This window comes from Stegodyphus dumicola, chromosome X1, assembly GCF_044657685.1.
Source record: "Stegodyphus dumicola isolate Sdum_Otavi_A_Nest chromosome X1, ASM4465768v1".
Lineage (NCBI taxonomy): Eukaryota > Metazoa > Arthropoda > Arachnida > Araneae > Eresidae > Stegodyphus > Stegodyphus dumicola.
Window position 1 is genome coordinate 104,174,552 of NC_140780.1, and position 16,714 is coordinate 104,191,265.

Sequence of the window (16,714 nt, forward strand, 5' to 3'; positions counted from 1 at the left end):
TTCATAATTTTTTCCTCAACAGGAAGTGGAATCGGTTGATAGACATTGTTATTTGAAAAACAGTTATTCTGCTTCCGTCTGCTGACCACAAATCTTTGCTTTGAGAAGTGCTGCTCTCGGCACTCCAGCGTAATATATTAGGAAAAACAATGCCTTCAATTCAGCTACATTCGTCTCTTGTGCATCACGTTCTCTAGAGAATTTGTTTCTTATTGATGAAATGTAAATGTTTGTTGATTTCACCAAATCTTCCATTATTTCTTCATTAAAATTTTGCAATAAGCACTCAGCTGGATTTTTCAAATTTCTAAAGCTTTTCTTGACACCAGGTAAATGTGTCAGTATATCGTGCGGCCGTGTCTGAACGTTTTTAGAAGGTAATTTTTTACTTCAAATTGTTCCATCTTTTCAAACATAAAAATCATCTGATATCAAAGAAGATATGCTCCCTAAATCATGGGAATCATCATATCAGTCAGAATCAGTTTCGTGAGCACTTTCAGAAATATTATCGTACTCAGAATCGGATTCTTCAATTCCACTATCAGTTTCAACATTAGCGAAAAGAACCCGCAGTTGTTACTGTTCTCGCTCGTACACACTCATTTCAATGAATGTCTCTCTAGAAGTGAAATGTTAGTACACGTGCGGGATAGCTACAATCCCATTGCACATCCTTTCCACGAAAACAAAATCACAAGGACACGGGGAAAATTCCTCTGGACGACTCCTTCCTAACCTTGATCTTGAAAGGTCACGTATAACCTTCCCTTGTTTTCTAAGAAAAGACTACACGTGGGGTGGATTTTACCCCAACATGTGTGCTGATGGGTTAAGCCCCTAATGGCATTACAGGTAGTTCGATCAGTCATCTGAATTGGCCAAAGCACAGTACGGCGGGCTATTTTCTTAAGAGGAATAATGCCATCTTTGATGACTTTTTAAGGGGAACTGGCCTGTAGTCATGTTACCGATGAGGAAAGGAAAACCACCCATGCAGTCAGCCCGTTCACCTGGAGACGGATCCAGGTTGAGCTCTTTAGCATTCTATGGTTTTATCGCATAAGGAAAAAATTATTCTTACAAGGTTCAAGTACTGATGAATGTTTCATTAAAAGTGTGTTAAAACACCATGAACTCTGTATTGTGTTATTCATTGTCTAAATTCATAGACACACCTTCTCCCTTTTCATGTTTTTTCTCTTTAACAGTTAGTGTTGGACAAAAGTCAGAATTAACAGAGAAGTTTGGCAGTAGTTTTCAGTTGTATGTTTGCATATTTGAGTTTAAAAAAAAAAAAAAAAAAAAAAAAAAAAAAGGACTTTCTGACATGCTTGAAAAATGAACTTAAAATAATTTGCTTAAAAATGAAATACAAGTAGATGTTCTATTCATAACACATTGCAATAAGCATCTGAACATATAACTGGAAGGGAAGCATATCATTTTAGGGCAAGGAAGCTTAGATTAGCTTGGCTTTTTAATAAAACTTTCAATTTTGAGGGCATTCTGATCTAGGCTGTTGTTCAAAAGCAAAATTTCTGATATTTAAACCTACGTTGTATGAATATCTGCCCCAAATGTGCTGTAATAAAGGCTTGTAAGATAGTTTTTCTCCCTTTATTACTGTATATAATAGTACTTTTTGCTTCTGTCAACAACATGCATTCAGTGATAACTGAGCTCTCACTTTTATCACTTGTACAGTAGGAATATGAACAAGAAACAAGAACTTGTATCTATAAATCAGTTTTATGCGTATAAAATACTATCAGTAATAATGAGTATTTTAGCTATATTATATGTTTATGAGTAATAAGGACGTTATGATTCCAATCTTTTATGTGTAAGTCACTGAGTTTGCAATTTGTACATTCATGGAGCAAGCTACAATTTCAGTAACATGCCATTTTACTTAATTTGGAATCAATTATCACCAAAATTGAGCATTTTATAGTTTCTTTTGAAACTGAAACAAAGTATTTTCACTTTGCGTTTTGTTACATGCCTTATGTATTTTAATAAATTAGGAGGGGATGATATATTTTTATGCATAATTTTGTTGTATGTTTTATTGATTTATTATTTAGTCTTCTTTAGTGGTAAAGAATTCCCATAGAGGTATTTTGTGATTTAATGTACATGAAAAGTTATTCTTTTGTATGTTTCAAGACATTTTAGTTCTTATGAGCAGACGAATTGACTGAGCAATAATTCACATGTATGGCCATTTAGGAACAGAACAACACTGTATGTTTTAAAGCTTCCTGTATAGAGGCGCAGCTCCATTGTTCCCTAGCACCTACAGTATTTTACAATAGCTAATTTTTCTTTTTCTATCGGTTTGAAATAGTATATATGGAAAACATTTTCCGTGCTCATTTATTTTACAGGGTTACAAAATTCTTGCATTAAAGGTATTAATTCTTGATTTTATGATTATGATTGCCCTTGGGTATTCAGGTTGCTATTCACTGATGTTAAAAATATGTTGCAGAAGATAACAAAAAAGTAAAATACGTTTACTATTTTTCAAAGCATGTTAGATTTAATTCTTATCAAATGTCTCTTGTAAATTAAGAATCAAACTAAGCCATATTGTGTTTAAAATGTTTTTGTTAACTGATTTGCATGCAGATTGTAGTTTTTAATAAAAATTATTTTCTTTTGTAGTATGGTTGCTGCCATGCATTGTGTTTGTTATCAGAGGAATTCCTAGTTACTGTCTTCCCTGAAACATGGAATGCAATATTTTCAGCGTTCAAGTATGAAAATATTTGTAGTGAACCATTTCCACAGCTTCTCCAACCTTCTGTCGGGTATGTTTATTTATATAAAGGAATGATGAGTAAAAGGCATAATAAGGTAGACTGTCATCAAATTACGTTATAGTTGAAGGTGATTGATTAGACAGTAGTACTAAATGATCAGTAGAAATTAGAACCAGGTCTTTCAAAAACTTTGTAATATTTAATCTTTTCTATATTCCAAAACCGCAGTTAGACAGGAATTAGTCTATCTACTGTACTTTTATAGAAACACACATTAAAAGGGGAGTAAAGATGGAAGAGGATTTTGTTTAGTTATTCAGAATGTCTGAATTTTTTATTTACATAATTATTAAAACCCATAGGGCTCATAGAAAAATAAAATAGAAAATTTGGAAAGAAACTAATACCTTCAGAATGATGCAGTTATACACTCTGGAAGAACAGCTGTTGCTGCTTGTATATAATAGGAAAGAAAACAAATACAAGAAAAGTCACTTCATGTTAATATTTTGTCCTATGTGATAGTGTTCATATGTGAAATTCTTTCAGGTTCCGGCCCATCAGCAATTGAGTGGTAGTCGCTGAACACTGGTAGTTCGCTCTGAGGTTTGAATCCCGCGAACGGGCTGGCTGCATGGGCGTTTTTGTGCTTTTCCCCATGTGTAACGTGTATACAAGCCAGTTTCCCTCAGAAGGTCCTCCACGAAGGCATCCCTCCCCTAAGGCAGATAGCCCTTGAGGCTTTGCCGTAATTAAATAACCTAACCTTTCAGGTTCCTATAATTTCTTTTCTGTTTCTGAGTTCAGAAACTAAGCACTTAAATACAGTCAAAAGTCGTTAATTCAGACACCCATACTCCGGAATGATCTATAATCCGGACCTCAAAGCTACAAACTTTCTGTGCATGCGTCGTATTGACGCATGCGCGTAAGACCTTTACCGCTGCGAATTTGCGTGTGCGCGTGCGCAAAATACGTTTATGAATGCGCATTTAATGTATAACGGACGGGATAAGCTAAGCTAAAATTATCTAATTATCTATTTCAGTTAATGTTGCAGATTGCGTTGTTCCTTAATCTTCGAATTGGATCCGGATTATTATTTTTTGCAGACTGTTAGAGCAATTTTATTAAAGTAAGCTTGAACTTTTGATTATGTAAAATAGAATTCCCGATATATATTTACTAATATGTAAAGGATATACAAAGCGAAAGTATCTTTCGGAGTCCATTAAACAAAAAGTGGAATTGCTGCAAAAAAATGGATAAAGGCATATTTTTTGTTTATCTAAACTTTGTTTATCTTTAACGCCGCGGCGGTGTGCAATGAATTGGACGTTGATTTGTCAGCACTATCCTTATCTTAAGGGCAGATGTTTTTATTTTATTTGGCTTATAATTGCTTACTCAATGTAGTATTTCATCTCGATGTACTCCGTCTTTGATATGATTTAAATCAAATGCCTCGTCATTATAATTTGTTTCTGATAGCGAAGAAAGTGACATAGGTTATTGAAAACAAAAAAATTTCGATTGACAAATTAGTCGGTATTCTCGACACAGCAATTATAGAACTTGAACAGCGGAACTTTGTAACTGAACAAGAAATTATGTCTCTTTATAGAATTAAAGAGAATGTATTATCACAAAAAACGAAGCAACTTAAACAACTTACATTGAAAGAAATGTTTAATAAAGTAAACAAATAAATATTAAGCTTTTTTTTGTAAATTTTGATACCCTTTAGATCATAATTGTTCTTTATTTTGTAAATTACGGTTTCATATTTTTAATTTTATAATTTCTGCATGCCATTTTACCAGATTTAAACTGATGATCTATAATCCGGAAAAATCGATAATCCGGAATCGTCGAAGTCCCGACGAGTCCGGATTAACGACTTTTGACTGTATAAATTGTTGCCTTTTTTCGTCTTATCACATGCTGTCATGTATAACTCTCTCATTTATTTTCCCTTTGGCGTCCAAGTTTTGCTGTAAAATAGTGCTCTTATTGCATTGGCTTCCAGCAAATCTTATTGCATTTATTCCAACACTTGCTACACAATGCTTGGGGGCAAAAACATAAATCGTATAGTGTGTACTGCAAATGATGAACTGGCATTGATGATTAATAGTTATGATTTTTCTGTTTGATTTGGAGTGGTGTTCAGGGCCGTGACACAAGGACAAATGGGGCTTGTGCCATGAGCCTCCACTTTTCAGAGGCTTGCAGATTCTTCCATAATATTTAAAAATTACATAAAATTTTCTGTAATTTTTTTCATGTCTGGGTTTTTAATTGTAAAATTAGAGACAAGAGCAAAATTGTAATTTCCTTTTTTTTTTTTAGTTTTTCTTCAAAAGTCAGATACTAGACCATTACCTTGGATTCTCATTTGCGAATGATAGTTAGTGATACTGATTCTAAATTCTGGAATCACTCAGTGCTGTTGAGCAGCCTCAATATTTGGAGCTCATTGTGTCATGAATAATTTGATGGTCTTTTGAATATTATAAATCATACATTTGACTGTTAATCTAATATTTTGGTATTTTCTCTGTAATTTAGTTAATTAAGTGCTTGTAATAAAGTCATTAAGAATTCTTTTAAGTTCTCTTTATTAAATGGAAGAGTAACATGTCAATGTAAATTAGGAGGAAAACAATCTTAATTTGGTATAGATTTTGAATGAAACTCTTATGTATTTTGAGGAGGATCAAATCATCCTCAATATTCATAAGAATTTTATTCAAAATAAAGTTTGTATCAAATTAAAATCAAGTAATGAAGGTTGCTGTTTCACCTAATTTTAAATTCTTCTCTTTATTCCATACTTTTCAAAGGGAAGTGAAGACAAATAATAAACTGAAAACATATTGAAATATGAAATAAATATTTTTATGTAGAAAACTCTAAATGAAAACATTAAGTTATTTCATGAAATATTTTATATAATTTCCATCAGTAATATATACCAACATGAAAAGAAATGGGCCTTCGTAAGAAATTTTGCTTTGGGGCTGCAGCTTTATAAATAAGATTGTGGTAGTGTTATTTACATTTTCAGGTTTATTACATTCTTATTTTTCTTAAATTGCAGCTGATGGTTACATGTAATTTCCTTTTGCTGCTTCACATTAATGTTTTTAAATGGCAACTTTTTTGTGTTATATTCCTGTTTTAGACTAGTGTCAGAATCTGCATCGAACGATACATTTTCCCAGACATCTGATATATTATGTCACTTAATATCTCTCATCACCCATACTTCTGTATGCCTAGACCTTGTCGCTCATCAGCATGTTTTGCAGTTAACTGGAAATTTGCTCTGTGGTATGTATATATTCTCTGTAAACAGTTTCAAATTTAATTTATGTAAATGTTCAAGACTTATTTCAGAAATGAAAATGATGTGCTTATGATTTTTTCTTAGAAATCTGAAATTTTGTTCTAGTAATTGTTTGTGTAAATTACCAGTTCTTGAAAGTAACATATTTCCTCTACTACACTTTGTATATTGTACGAGTCCAAACTGAATATCCCCATGTATTGTTATCAGAAGTGGCTTTGTGTTATGATTCTGGACCTATATTTGCATAATAAATGACATAATATATTTTCAGTTTTAATCACTTTTTCGTCATTTCATTTTTTGATTCATGTTCCATCATGATAAAGGAACTACTCAGCTAGCAGAATTTTTTCACATAGAGTGTATTTTAACATTGATTGTGTGTTCATACAAATATAGTAAAAGTTTAGAAATAGAGTCAAGGTAATTAAAGTGATTATAGTCACAGGATCTGAAAAAAAAAAAAAAAAGAAAGAAAAAAAAAAAAGGTTTTGTTTTAATGTATTTTTGATACAATTTTTCAAAGTTAAATGATAATTTTAAATGCTACGGAATATATAGAAATTGTGCAAATATTAACGGAGGCATGTAGCTTTGCTTGCAAATCAAATTGTGCAAAAATTTGGTTCTGCTGCCAAAGTATACACAGAATTTAAAAGGTAGGAAATCACTTTATTTCTATTTCGAATGGTATAATTATTTAATAAAGTATGTTTCTAGAGTAAATCTCCTCAGACAGTAATTCATATTTCACATCTTTCCATGCTTCTAACTTTTAGCTACTTTCCTTACTTGCAGAAAAGGCTTAGCATTTTTACCACATCAAGTCAGAGTGTGGTTTTAATTCATTTGCTAAAGTTATAAGGTATTTCTCCCGCCTTCTTGGAATGCCTTCGTGGTGTGGTGGTCTGCCCGCTGGGTACATATTCCAGAGGTCCGTGGTTCGATTCCTGACGAAGGCATTGCAAATTTTTCATCTTGCTTGCTTCCAAAAATACCTAATGTCTCTACAATGGCACCCGAACTAAAAGGGTGGAGATGATGAATCTCCACACCCAGGATTTGGCGATTGTGCCCCCATAAAACCCCAGTTGCCCTTTAAAAGGGGGAATTTATAAGGTATTTCTCCCACCTTCTTGGCATGCCTCTGTGCATGCTTTGCTCATATTCCAGAGGTCCGTGGTTCGATTACCGGCAAAGGCATTTCAAATTTTAATCCTGCCTACTTTCAAAAATACCTAATGTCTCTACAAAGTTATGAGGATTTATTTTATTTTAAAACTTTACTGTTCTCTTTTATTTTCAACTTCCGGCCAGAATAAACACGTTAATCTGTTTATGCAAATCGTGTTTGTAACTCTTAAGTATTTAAGTTGTGGCTTTTCACCAAGAAGAGCCTTAGAAGGAAAGAGAGTGAGCCTAATTGCCACATTATTTTATGCATGCCTTCACTCAGTTGTTGTCTGCCTTTAAGGCCAGAGGTTTAGTCCTCTTGATATCTAAGACGTATTGTAGTTTTCTGCAGTTTATGTTCTACATGCATACTAATCTGAAAGGCCAATCTTAGGGTTATTCATCTCTGTAAAGTTTTCAAAGTTATCTCTCGTTTAAATTTAGTTAGTTAGTAATTCTTATTCTTTTACGTTCAGACCAGAAGGGGTTGGTCTTTGTATCCCGAATTGCGGAAACACCTGTAACATTGTGGAGAATAAAGGGTAATGTTAACACTTCTTACTTGTGTCGTCTATTACACACATACACGAACATAGCTTGAGTAAGCTCCCTGTTCCAATTCAGGACATTAGATGTTTCCCAATGCAATTCAAAGGAATACTAATCCTGATAAAGTACTCATCTATAAACCAAAAAGGCCACAATTTCATGCTTGCTAACAAAAACTACAGAACTCACATCTTTTACTGATATATTACATTTTCAAACATAAAAACTGCATTACATTTTTGAAATGTGATATAGTAAGAAACACTGTCAACTTGAAGTTTGGTTGTAATCAAAATATTTTAACTGTATTAATTAATGAATTGCTTTCTTCACAGTTATAAGAAACTTTTTGCATACACTGGTTAACAAAGCCACATATTTATAAATAAACCCATGAAATTTATAATTTCAAGTAAATACTTAAACCCTAACATTTAAATTTTTTAAACAACAATTAATATTCAAATTATCAAATTATATCTTATTTTTAAACAACAATTAATTTTTTTAAACAACAATTAATATATATAAACAACAATTTATTCGGCGTGTTATTGTGTCTTAACAATTAATATGCTTTTCTAAAATACTTGACATTACAAAATTTCATTCTGAAACAAAAGCATCAAGCAAAACCAAAAATTCGTAGCACTTTAATCAGTTATGTGTTGTCAAAATGAAGTGTGGTTTATTCCATCAATCTATCTAAACATCTAAACCGTAAAGCTAAACATCGAAATCGGAGTTAAAGGGAAAAACATCTGACCAGGCACTTAATCGCTATCTAGATTGTTATAAATATGCTGGCTAAATTTTGAAACAGTGGGATACCACATATTTAAAAGCAATTATAATTTATTAAATGATTTCTTTCTTTATAATCAAGAAAGCAGAAAAGTGAGGAGTGAAATGTGTGGCTTTTGAAATTGCAGAATATATATCATGTCAAAAAACTAAACAGAATGGCTTCTATTGTGTATCATATTGTATTTATATTTAAATTACTGTGTTTAATGTACTGAAACATTTCATCATTTCTCAGTTTTGATGTAATGGGAGTAACATCTTCAGAAGTCATTCAATCTAAAATATTTTCTCTTAAATGCTCAGGCGGATCTGATATACTGTTTTTTTGGGGGGAAATTGCATGAAATAACATAATAATGCTGCTAATAACAGGGTTGCCACGCTACCTGGAAAATCGGCAAAAGTCGAAGAATTCAGAAATTGACCAAAAATGTCAGGGAATTTAAATATTTTAGTCAAAATCTGGAAAAGTCTGGAAATTTCATACTGCAATTCCAAAAAATTTTTACGCCAGGGTTCACTTTCTTGGCAAATCATGTATCGCGGTAGCAGCTTTCTTACAGTTGGTGCAGAGCCAATTTTTGAAGCGCCAATCAGATTGTCTTTTAGAAAGGCAAAGCAAGTTTCTAGCATATTTGGTTCCAGTAATCTCAAGAATCCAGAGATTCGCATGCACATATGCAGTGCTTGTTGAACGAAAGTGTATTCCCCTCATTCTTGTATAAAACAAAATCTTTTACACCTTTTCTTGCTTCTTAAATGCCTTATTTGTCATTTTGCAGTAAAATAAAAAAATCAGTTATATAGGCTAACCCTTTATCTATATTCTCCAAAATACCGTCGATTTTTTGTAATTCTTAACTAATTAACTTTATTTTAATGTTATTCCTATCATTTAATGTGTGTTCTTCCTTCTAAATTTATTTATTATTATTTAATAATATGTTCAAATTTCAGGCAATTTTCTCTGGCATAATCGTGTAATTGTAGCAGTAATATGATATACCATCACGAAATTTAGTGCATATATTCTTTACTTACGTATGCTGCTAAATAAGTATAAAATACTTGAATTTATTTTTTGATATCATCAAACAGATTTCTTTCTTCCTTTAGCTGCAAAATGTCTGCATAAAAGACATTTTTAAATCTCGATTTTTATACTCTAATCTCAATACTCAGTAAAGAAAACAACTTCTATTATAATTCTTTGGAGATAATCTATCTATGGGGGTTGTAAATTAAATAGTGGCAACTTAACCTTGAAACTCACAGAAGGGCGGGTATGGGCAAATAGGATATAGGAGTGGTGAGGTGGCGCTGTTGTTGATGTGCAAAAAACAGTCGATCTGCTTAGAAGGGTTGCTTGTATGACGTTAAAGTGAGGAGTTTTGTTTGCAGTGCTCTAAAGCATGTTTTCGAAAGGTGATCAGTAATTGTGGCTTAAAATCAAGGTTGCCCATGATAAAAATGCAACAGAATGCTATAGAGGTTTAGTGGAAACCTGTGGCACAAATGCTTTACCATATAGGACAGTAGCACGATGGGTTCAAGCATTTCGTTCAGTTCGGAATGAGACTGCAGATTTGCAATGCAGAGGTCAGCCCTCCATTTCTCAAGAGCAGATTGATATCCTAAGCAGTCTCCTTACCGTAGACCGCCAATGGACGGTCCGAGAATTATCCTTAGAGGGTTGTCTGAGTCATCAAATGGTGTGGCACATAATGAAGAAATCTCTCAACATGAGGAAAATTGCTTTCCGCTGGGTTCCATATTGACTAACCGAAGTACAGAAATGGCACCGGTATGCACCCACTTGGAGTAATCCGGCACCCACTTGGAGAGATACCGCAATGAAGGAGACACATTTCTGCAGCGTATTATCGCCATTGATGAGACATGGGCATGAGCCTATGAGCCTGAATTAAAGGAATGTAATGCAATTGTACTTGTAAATTGATTAAAATTTATTTATATCTATGTTGCTATTACTTAATTTACAGCCCTCGTATATATATATATATGTATATTGCCAATTACAAGTGACTTTATATATATATTAAGTCATATGTAAGTGGTAAAGTTGTACGTTTTCAAGTCATACCATGATTAATTTACCCTTAGCACAGCCAATGTACATGCATGCATAGCCTAGAATTTTCTTGAAACACACCTGGAAAAGTCAGGGATTTCATTCTCCTGTTTGAGTGGGAACCCTCTAATACACTCTTGCAAAAAATTCGAAGCAGCATGAAGGAAGTGGTTGTTTTGATGAAATTGAATATGTGTATAGCTCATACACAGATAATAAAATGATTAAAAAATGAAGGTCATACTACCTGTTCACGGCTCACAATCACCCATTGAGTGCTCAAATTAGTAGTTGGTCGAACCGCCCCTGGCGGCAATGCATGCTTAAATTCTTCGAGGCAAGGAGTGGTAGAGGTTCCTAATGTCATCCTGCGACACATTCTGCCAGGCATTCATCAGTTGTTGCCCCAGATCTGCGATATTTTGTGGTACCCGAATCTGGTGGCCTACTATGTCCCAGACATGCCTCATTGATGAAATTTCTGGTGACCTTGCTGACCAAGGGAGAGTATCAACCACACGGAGACAGTCCAGAGATATGCGAGCAGTATGTGGCCTGGCATTATCTTGTTGGAAAATGGCCCCAGGATGATGTGCCATGAAGGGTAATGCAACCGGCTGTAGCATCGTATCAACATATCTTTGAGCTTAACAGCTCAACCTAGGATGACCAAAGATGACATGCTGTCATAAGAAATAGCTCCCCACACCATCACACCAGGGTTTATGGCTGTATGCCTTTGTAAAATAAAGGCTGATTTGGACCGCTGCCCCATCCTCTCCAGACACAAACATGGTCATCTGCTTCAAGAGTGAATCGGGATTCATCGCTGAACACTACACAATGCCACTCTGATGGCAGCCATGATGATCGGCTGCGACACCACTCCAGATGACTCTGCCGATGTTGTGGGGTCAAAGGCAAATGTCTTAAAGGCCTCTGTGAGCATAAACCCACCTCAGACAATCACCGTGAGATGGTACCACAGGAGGTATAGACATGGCTGTAGTGCGTTGAATAGTCAACAATGACACCTTTGGGGCAGTTCTATCTTGTCTCGCATTTGGGGTCCTTGGCCTTTCAGAGCCTTCATTTCATCGGCAATTTCGTTGTAGCAACCATTGCTGCCAACATCTTTGCACAGCAGTGTCTGTATGCTGCAGGTGGCAGCCTATTGTTCGGTATGACCACCCAGCTTCACGCAACCCTACAATGCAATTACGTTTGAAGTCATTTAGTTGTCTGTAAGGTTTTCGATATCATCCTAATGGCATCTTTAGTGTCTTCTTTACGGAATTACAATGGTAGCAACAAAAAGGGATAAATTTTCCGCCTCTGTTACTGGTTTTATACTTTGTGAATTGCGAACTGGAAATGCATGCTATGATCGCAATTCCTGTTCATTTGGCTAGAAACTTTGATCATTTGCATGTTTGCTCAAGATGTTTTTAGATACCAAATTTCGTCACGATCGCGAAAGTCATTCTTGGTGCTTCAATTTTTTTGAAAAAGAGTGTAACTACTGTTTTTGCATAACCTGAAAAATCTGCAGTGTAACATTCAGTTTCAATAAGAAGTATCAGTTTCCACAAAGTCAGTGGTCATTTACAAACCATTTTTTTTTTTTTTTTTCGAGAAACTTTTGAACAAAATTTTTCAGTTTTATCAAGCATGAAAAGTAAAAAGTGAGAAAATAAGGAAAGGCACATACATTCACATTCAGTTTCAAACCAAAATAGAAGTAATGTGAGTGCAAGGGGAAATCATAGTGTAGAAAAAGTGATAAATGATAGGGAAATGTTTTGGAGAATAAAAGAACTGTTTTATAAAAATGCAGTAAAGTTATTGCAGTTATTGAAATTGCATGTTCACCAGCAAAATTTTTCTCAAAATAATTTTTATACTTAAGATAGCAAAAATGAATAAAATACACTTTTTTAATTTCTTATTGGTGAAGTTTCCTCTAAAATGAATCCCTAAGCTTTTTCTGTCATTATGTTCAGGTCATATGATGTACAAGCAGCTGTAAATACTAGAACTGAAATTTTAGAATTATTTAAAAAATTCTTTTGTCTTTTAGCCTCCTTTCTTTTGCCCTTTTTCCATTTTGCATGCCAGGAGAATATCAGTAAATACTATTCATAAGCATATATTTCTATTCCCTTTGTGCAGATTGTAAAGAACCAGCTGCAGAAAGGCTTAGCAGTAATGCATTTAAAGTTTGAACTGATGGAGGACTAATGATGATGAAAAAGAGGGAATAAATATCAAAATTAATTTAAAAAATAGTGGAATATATATACTCAGAAATAGAGATTTAGCAAAAGTGAAACATTTGCAGATTCCGATCTTTGTATAACTATAATATCAACAAAAGAAAGTGCCACTACACATGTAGAAAAAGCTAAAGAACTTTATTAATAAAAATAAATTTTCATTTTCAATCAATCTAAACTATAAATGCTGTGTGCTTCTGTTAGAAAATTTATTTCCATATATTTATAATAAAAGTTGCCTATAAATTTGCCTTCACCTCTAGTTTTTAGTTTGTTTGTTCAGGTGTTCACCAATTATTGGAATTCTGCTGTGTTATGTGAGGTTATGAAGGTAAATTAATTTTGTTTTGAAATCTTTGTTTCTTTTCAGGTTTGTGGTATAAATTTTTAGTAGAATTTCATAATAGTAATTACCAAGAACTAAAGCAAGATGCATATGTGTTCCCTTTAGTTGAAAAATTATTTTTGCATTTAATGAGGTAAGTGAAGATTTTCTCATTGTGCTAGTTATTTTTCAACAAGATTAAATATCGTCTTATAAGTTATTGCTTATTGATAGACTTTTTATGATAGCTATTTATAATCCTTAAGGTGTTGAAATTTGATATAATAGAACTTAAATTACTTGACAAGAATTTCAAAAGAAGCTATTTAAATTATATCAGGACTTGGAAAATTATGTTTGCTGCAACAATATCAGTGCTACATTTTGAGTGTTTAGAACTAGTGTAATTTTTTAGAATAAATATACTTGACATAGTTGTATCTTGATTCTTTTGTCACATCTGCATCTTTAAAAACTGTTAAATTATTTGTTTATTTGTAGCAAAAATGTAACTTCATTAACACAGAATAATATTTTACAAAAGGTTATTAATTTTTGCAGTTTTAACAGAAGTTAGTAGCTAAGAATTTTATTATATAAAAAGTATATTTTCATAGTTTGACATGGGTTACTGCTAACTTCTATTCATATTATTACCATTTCGATTATTTTATGAATGGGCTACCAGATTCTTTGAGCATCTGTTGCAGATTTGTTTCTGGATGTTTTTTCTGAATGTCAGTTCTTGGTACACAGATATAATACTTAAAAAAAAATTTTAATTACTTTTTAGTCATTTTAGGTGTAAAGTGTAATACATGGTAATACGATGGAGTAAGTAAATTGTAGATTTTGTAAACAGCTAGGAACGCAAATTGTATGTAGCATTAGATTATTTTGAGTCTGCTAGAGGTAAATAAAGTATTCTGTCCAAACTATAATAAAAATTAATATTTCTTTTTTCTTCTATCTTCTGATAAATACTTACTACTATATTAAAAGACCATTTTTAGATAAATCTGAAGCTAAACAAATTTATGTGTGAATGGATGCAATAAAAGCCGAAATAGAGAGACAATCTATAATAAAAATTTTAATTTAACTAAATGCTATTTTGCTTGTTTTTATGCTTGCTAAATCGTAGGTAACATTATAGAAGCTAGTTTCATTGCTACACTTGGCATTCTGTAGACAGTATTAGATTATAAATACTTGTTAAGCAATTTTCATTTAGAAAAATTTCTGTCACAACTGTTACACAGCAGTTGTGAGAAATATTCACAGTAGAATTTCAGTATTTGACCAGCATTCTAGAGATTGTATTATTAAATAAATTGCAAATGTTCAAACCCATTCTCCTATCAGATCTCTCTTACATCTTACCAAGTAATAACAGGAATAAAATTCTGCAGTAGTTCTTTCTCAGTGATAAATTCTTCCTTATTTTTTCTTTGTAATCATAATTTAATTCCTATTTTTTTTCATTCCAAAGTCTTGATGAAGTAAGTGTAGTAAGAACAGAAACTTTAAAATCTCATTGTCATTTCTTTGAAAAAAAAATAATTCTAAAAATTGTAAAAGTAAAAGTAATTGTAAAAGTAATTCTCTCCTCAATTCAGTTTTGTATGAATGATTCCACATCTCATTAGCCTTTACTTTCCCAGTTGCCAAGCAGATTAAACAGTATTAGTTACAAACTCAGCTCAAGTTTCAAAGAATGGGTTGCCTGCTTTAACGTTTTCCTGGTTTACCTTATATGCAACAGAAATATGAACCAGTGCTTCTTTCTCCATGTAAATCTAAGCCAGTTTCTGAGTCCTATATGGAGCGTTGTTCTCAATGAATTCATCCATCTGCTTAAACAGGTATCACAGTGAGCTTTGCCATGAGCCACAAAATCCCAGTGCTACATTCTGCTCTGATGATCTGAATAACTAACCTTTTTACTTAAGTTTCTGATGAAAATGTACTGCCCATAAAACATGCCACATAGGGTGGCTGCCTCCCTTATGTTATGTGTCATGTAAGAAGAAAGATCATTTATTAGCACACTCAGAATTTTATCACAGGTTAAATATGGCCAAGTGGAACTGTAAGAACAGCGAATAGCCACTATACTCTTCTGTAGTTCTAGTTGCCAACAACACGTAATTTAAGAAGAACCATATAGGTTTTTAAAATAGATGCATCTACACAGCTGTATGAAACCATATATATGTGCATATATAATGTGAAATGCAATATTGTCAAAAGCAATTATTATCCTTTACAGCAGTTTCCTATGTTCATTAAAGAAGAAGAGGCAAGTAGAAGAATATAATATAAGTTTTGTTTGTGACAAATTTGTTGTATAATTTTTGTGCTTATGAACAATTTTATTCTATAAAGATGTTGCTCTTTTTTAATTCTATCAAACTAAGCAGTTGCGATTAGCAAATGATTGTAATACTCCCTATCAATAAAAAGAAAAAATAAGTTCTCCAGTCAAAAGTATGACCTCAGAAGTGAAGAAAGATAATTAATATGAAATTAAAAAGACTTCTTATGAAGGAAAAATTGTATTCTAGACTTTTATTTTATATTTTTTCTTCCCTGGGAGGGGAAGCTCTGCAATTATCAATGCCAAACTGAGATTGCTTTTTAGCCTAATTTTTAATTTTGCATTAAACATTCCCTTCCTATGAGGAATGCCTTCAAAGTATCAAGAATAGGGGTATGGTGTCAGTCAAACAAATTTCTATGGTATCAGTCAAACAAATTTCAGAAACGGTATGAACAGTTCATAAACTTTTTCAATCTCCTCATCAAAATGCTGTGAAAGTACCTATTTAATATGTTTCTAGTTATGCTTATATTAAATTTGTTAAAATCAGTTGCTATTTGAAAGGATATTTTTCCTCATCTTTAAATGTTTTCATTCAGTTGATATTATTAAATAACCATGGACAAATATAATCAGATTAAGTAGCACTTACTGTATTTCCTTTTTATAAGCTTATTATTAAACTATTTCCATATGAGGTGGTATGAAGGTCAAATTTTGCATGCACATTCTTTTTGGATGACAATATAATGTGTTGGTGTGATTTTTTTAAGTGAAGTATTGAAATGATTTTTTATCAGCGTTGAATTCTAGAATATAACAGCATAACAGTTGTATGTTTCTTTGAGAAAAAAACATGTAGTAAGTGCAGTACAATAACACTAAGGAATTCTTTAGCTATTAGATTTTTAGAAGAAAAATCATTTATATGACATTGTATTATTTTTGTTAATCTTTAATAAAAATTTGAATATGCTATTGAATTGCGATCAATATGTTCTTTTTATGTTGTTGTTTTTTTTAACTTAGAAATATTAAACAAA

General features: G+C 32.7%; 1 protein-coding gene across 3 annotated transcripts in view; it reads left to right on the forward strand.

Moving 5' to 3' along the window:
* Positions 1–16,714, forward strand: part of htt (huntingtin) — a 595,026-nt gene that overhangs the window by 205,948 nt on the left and 372,364 nt on the right. For all 3 annotated transcript variants that reach the window (XM_085807902.1, XM_085807903.1, XM_085807904.1), the window contains exons 17-19: positions 2,674–2,819; positions 5,959–6,107; positions 13,394–13,502. In XM_085807902.1, coding sequence (XP_085664028.1) covers positions 2,674–2,819; positions 5,959–6,107; positions 13,394–13,502 — 404 coding nt within the window. The remainder of the gene's footprint in view (positions 1–2,673; positions 2,820–5,958; positions 6,108–13,393; positions 13,503–16,714) is intronic.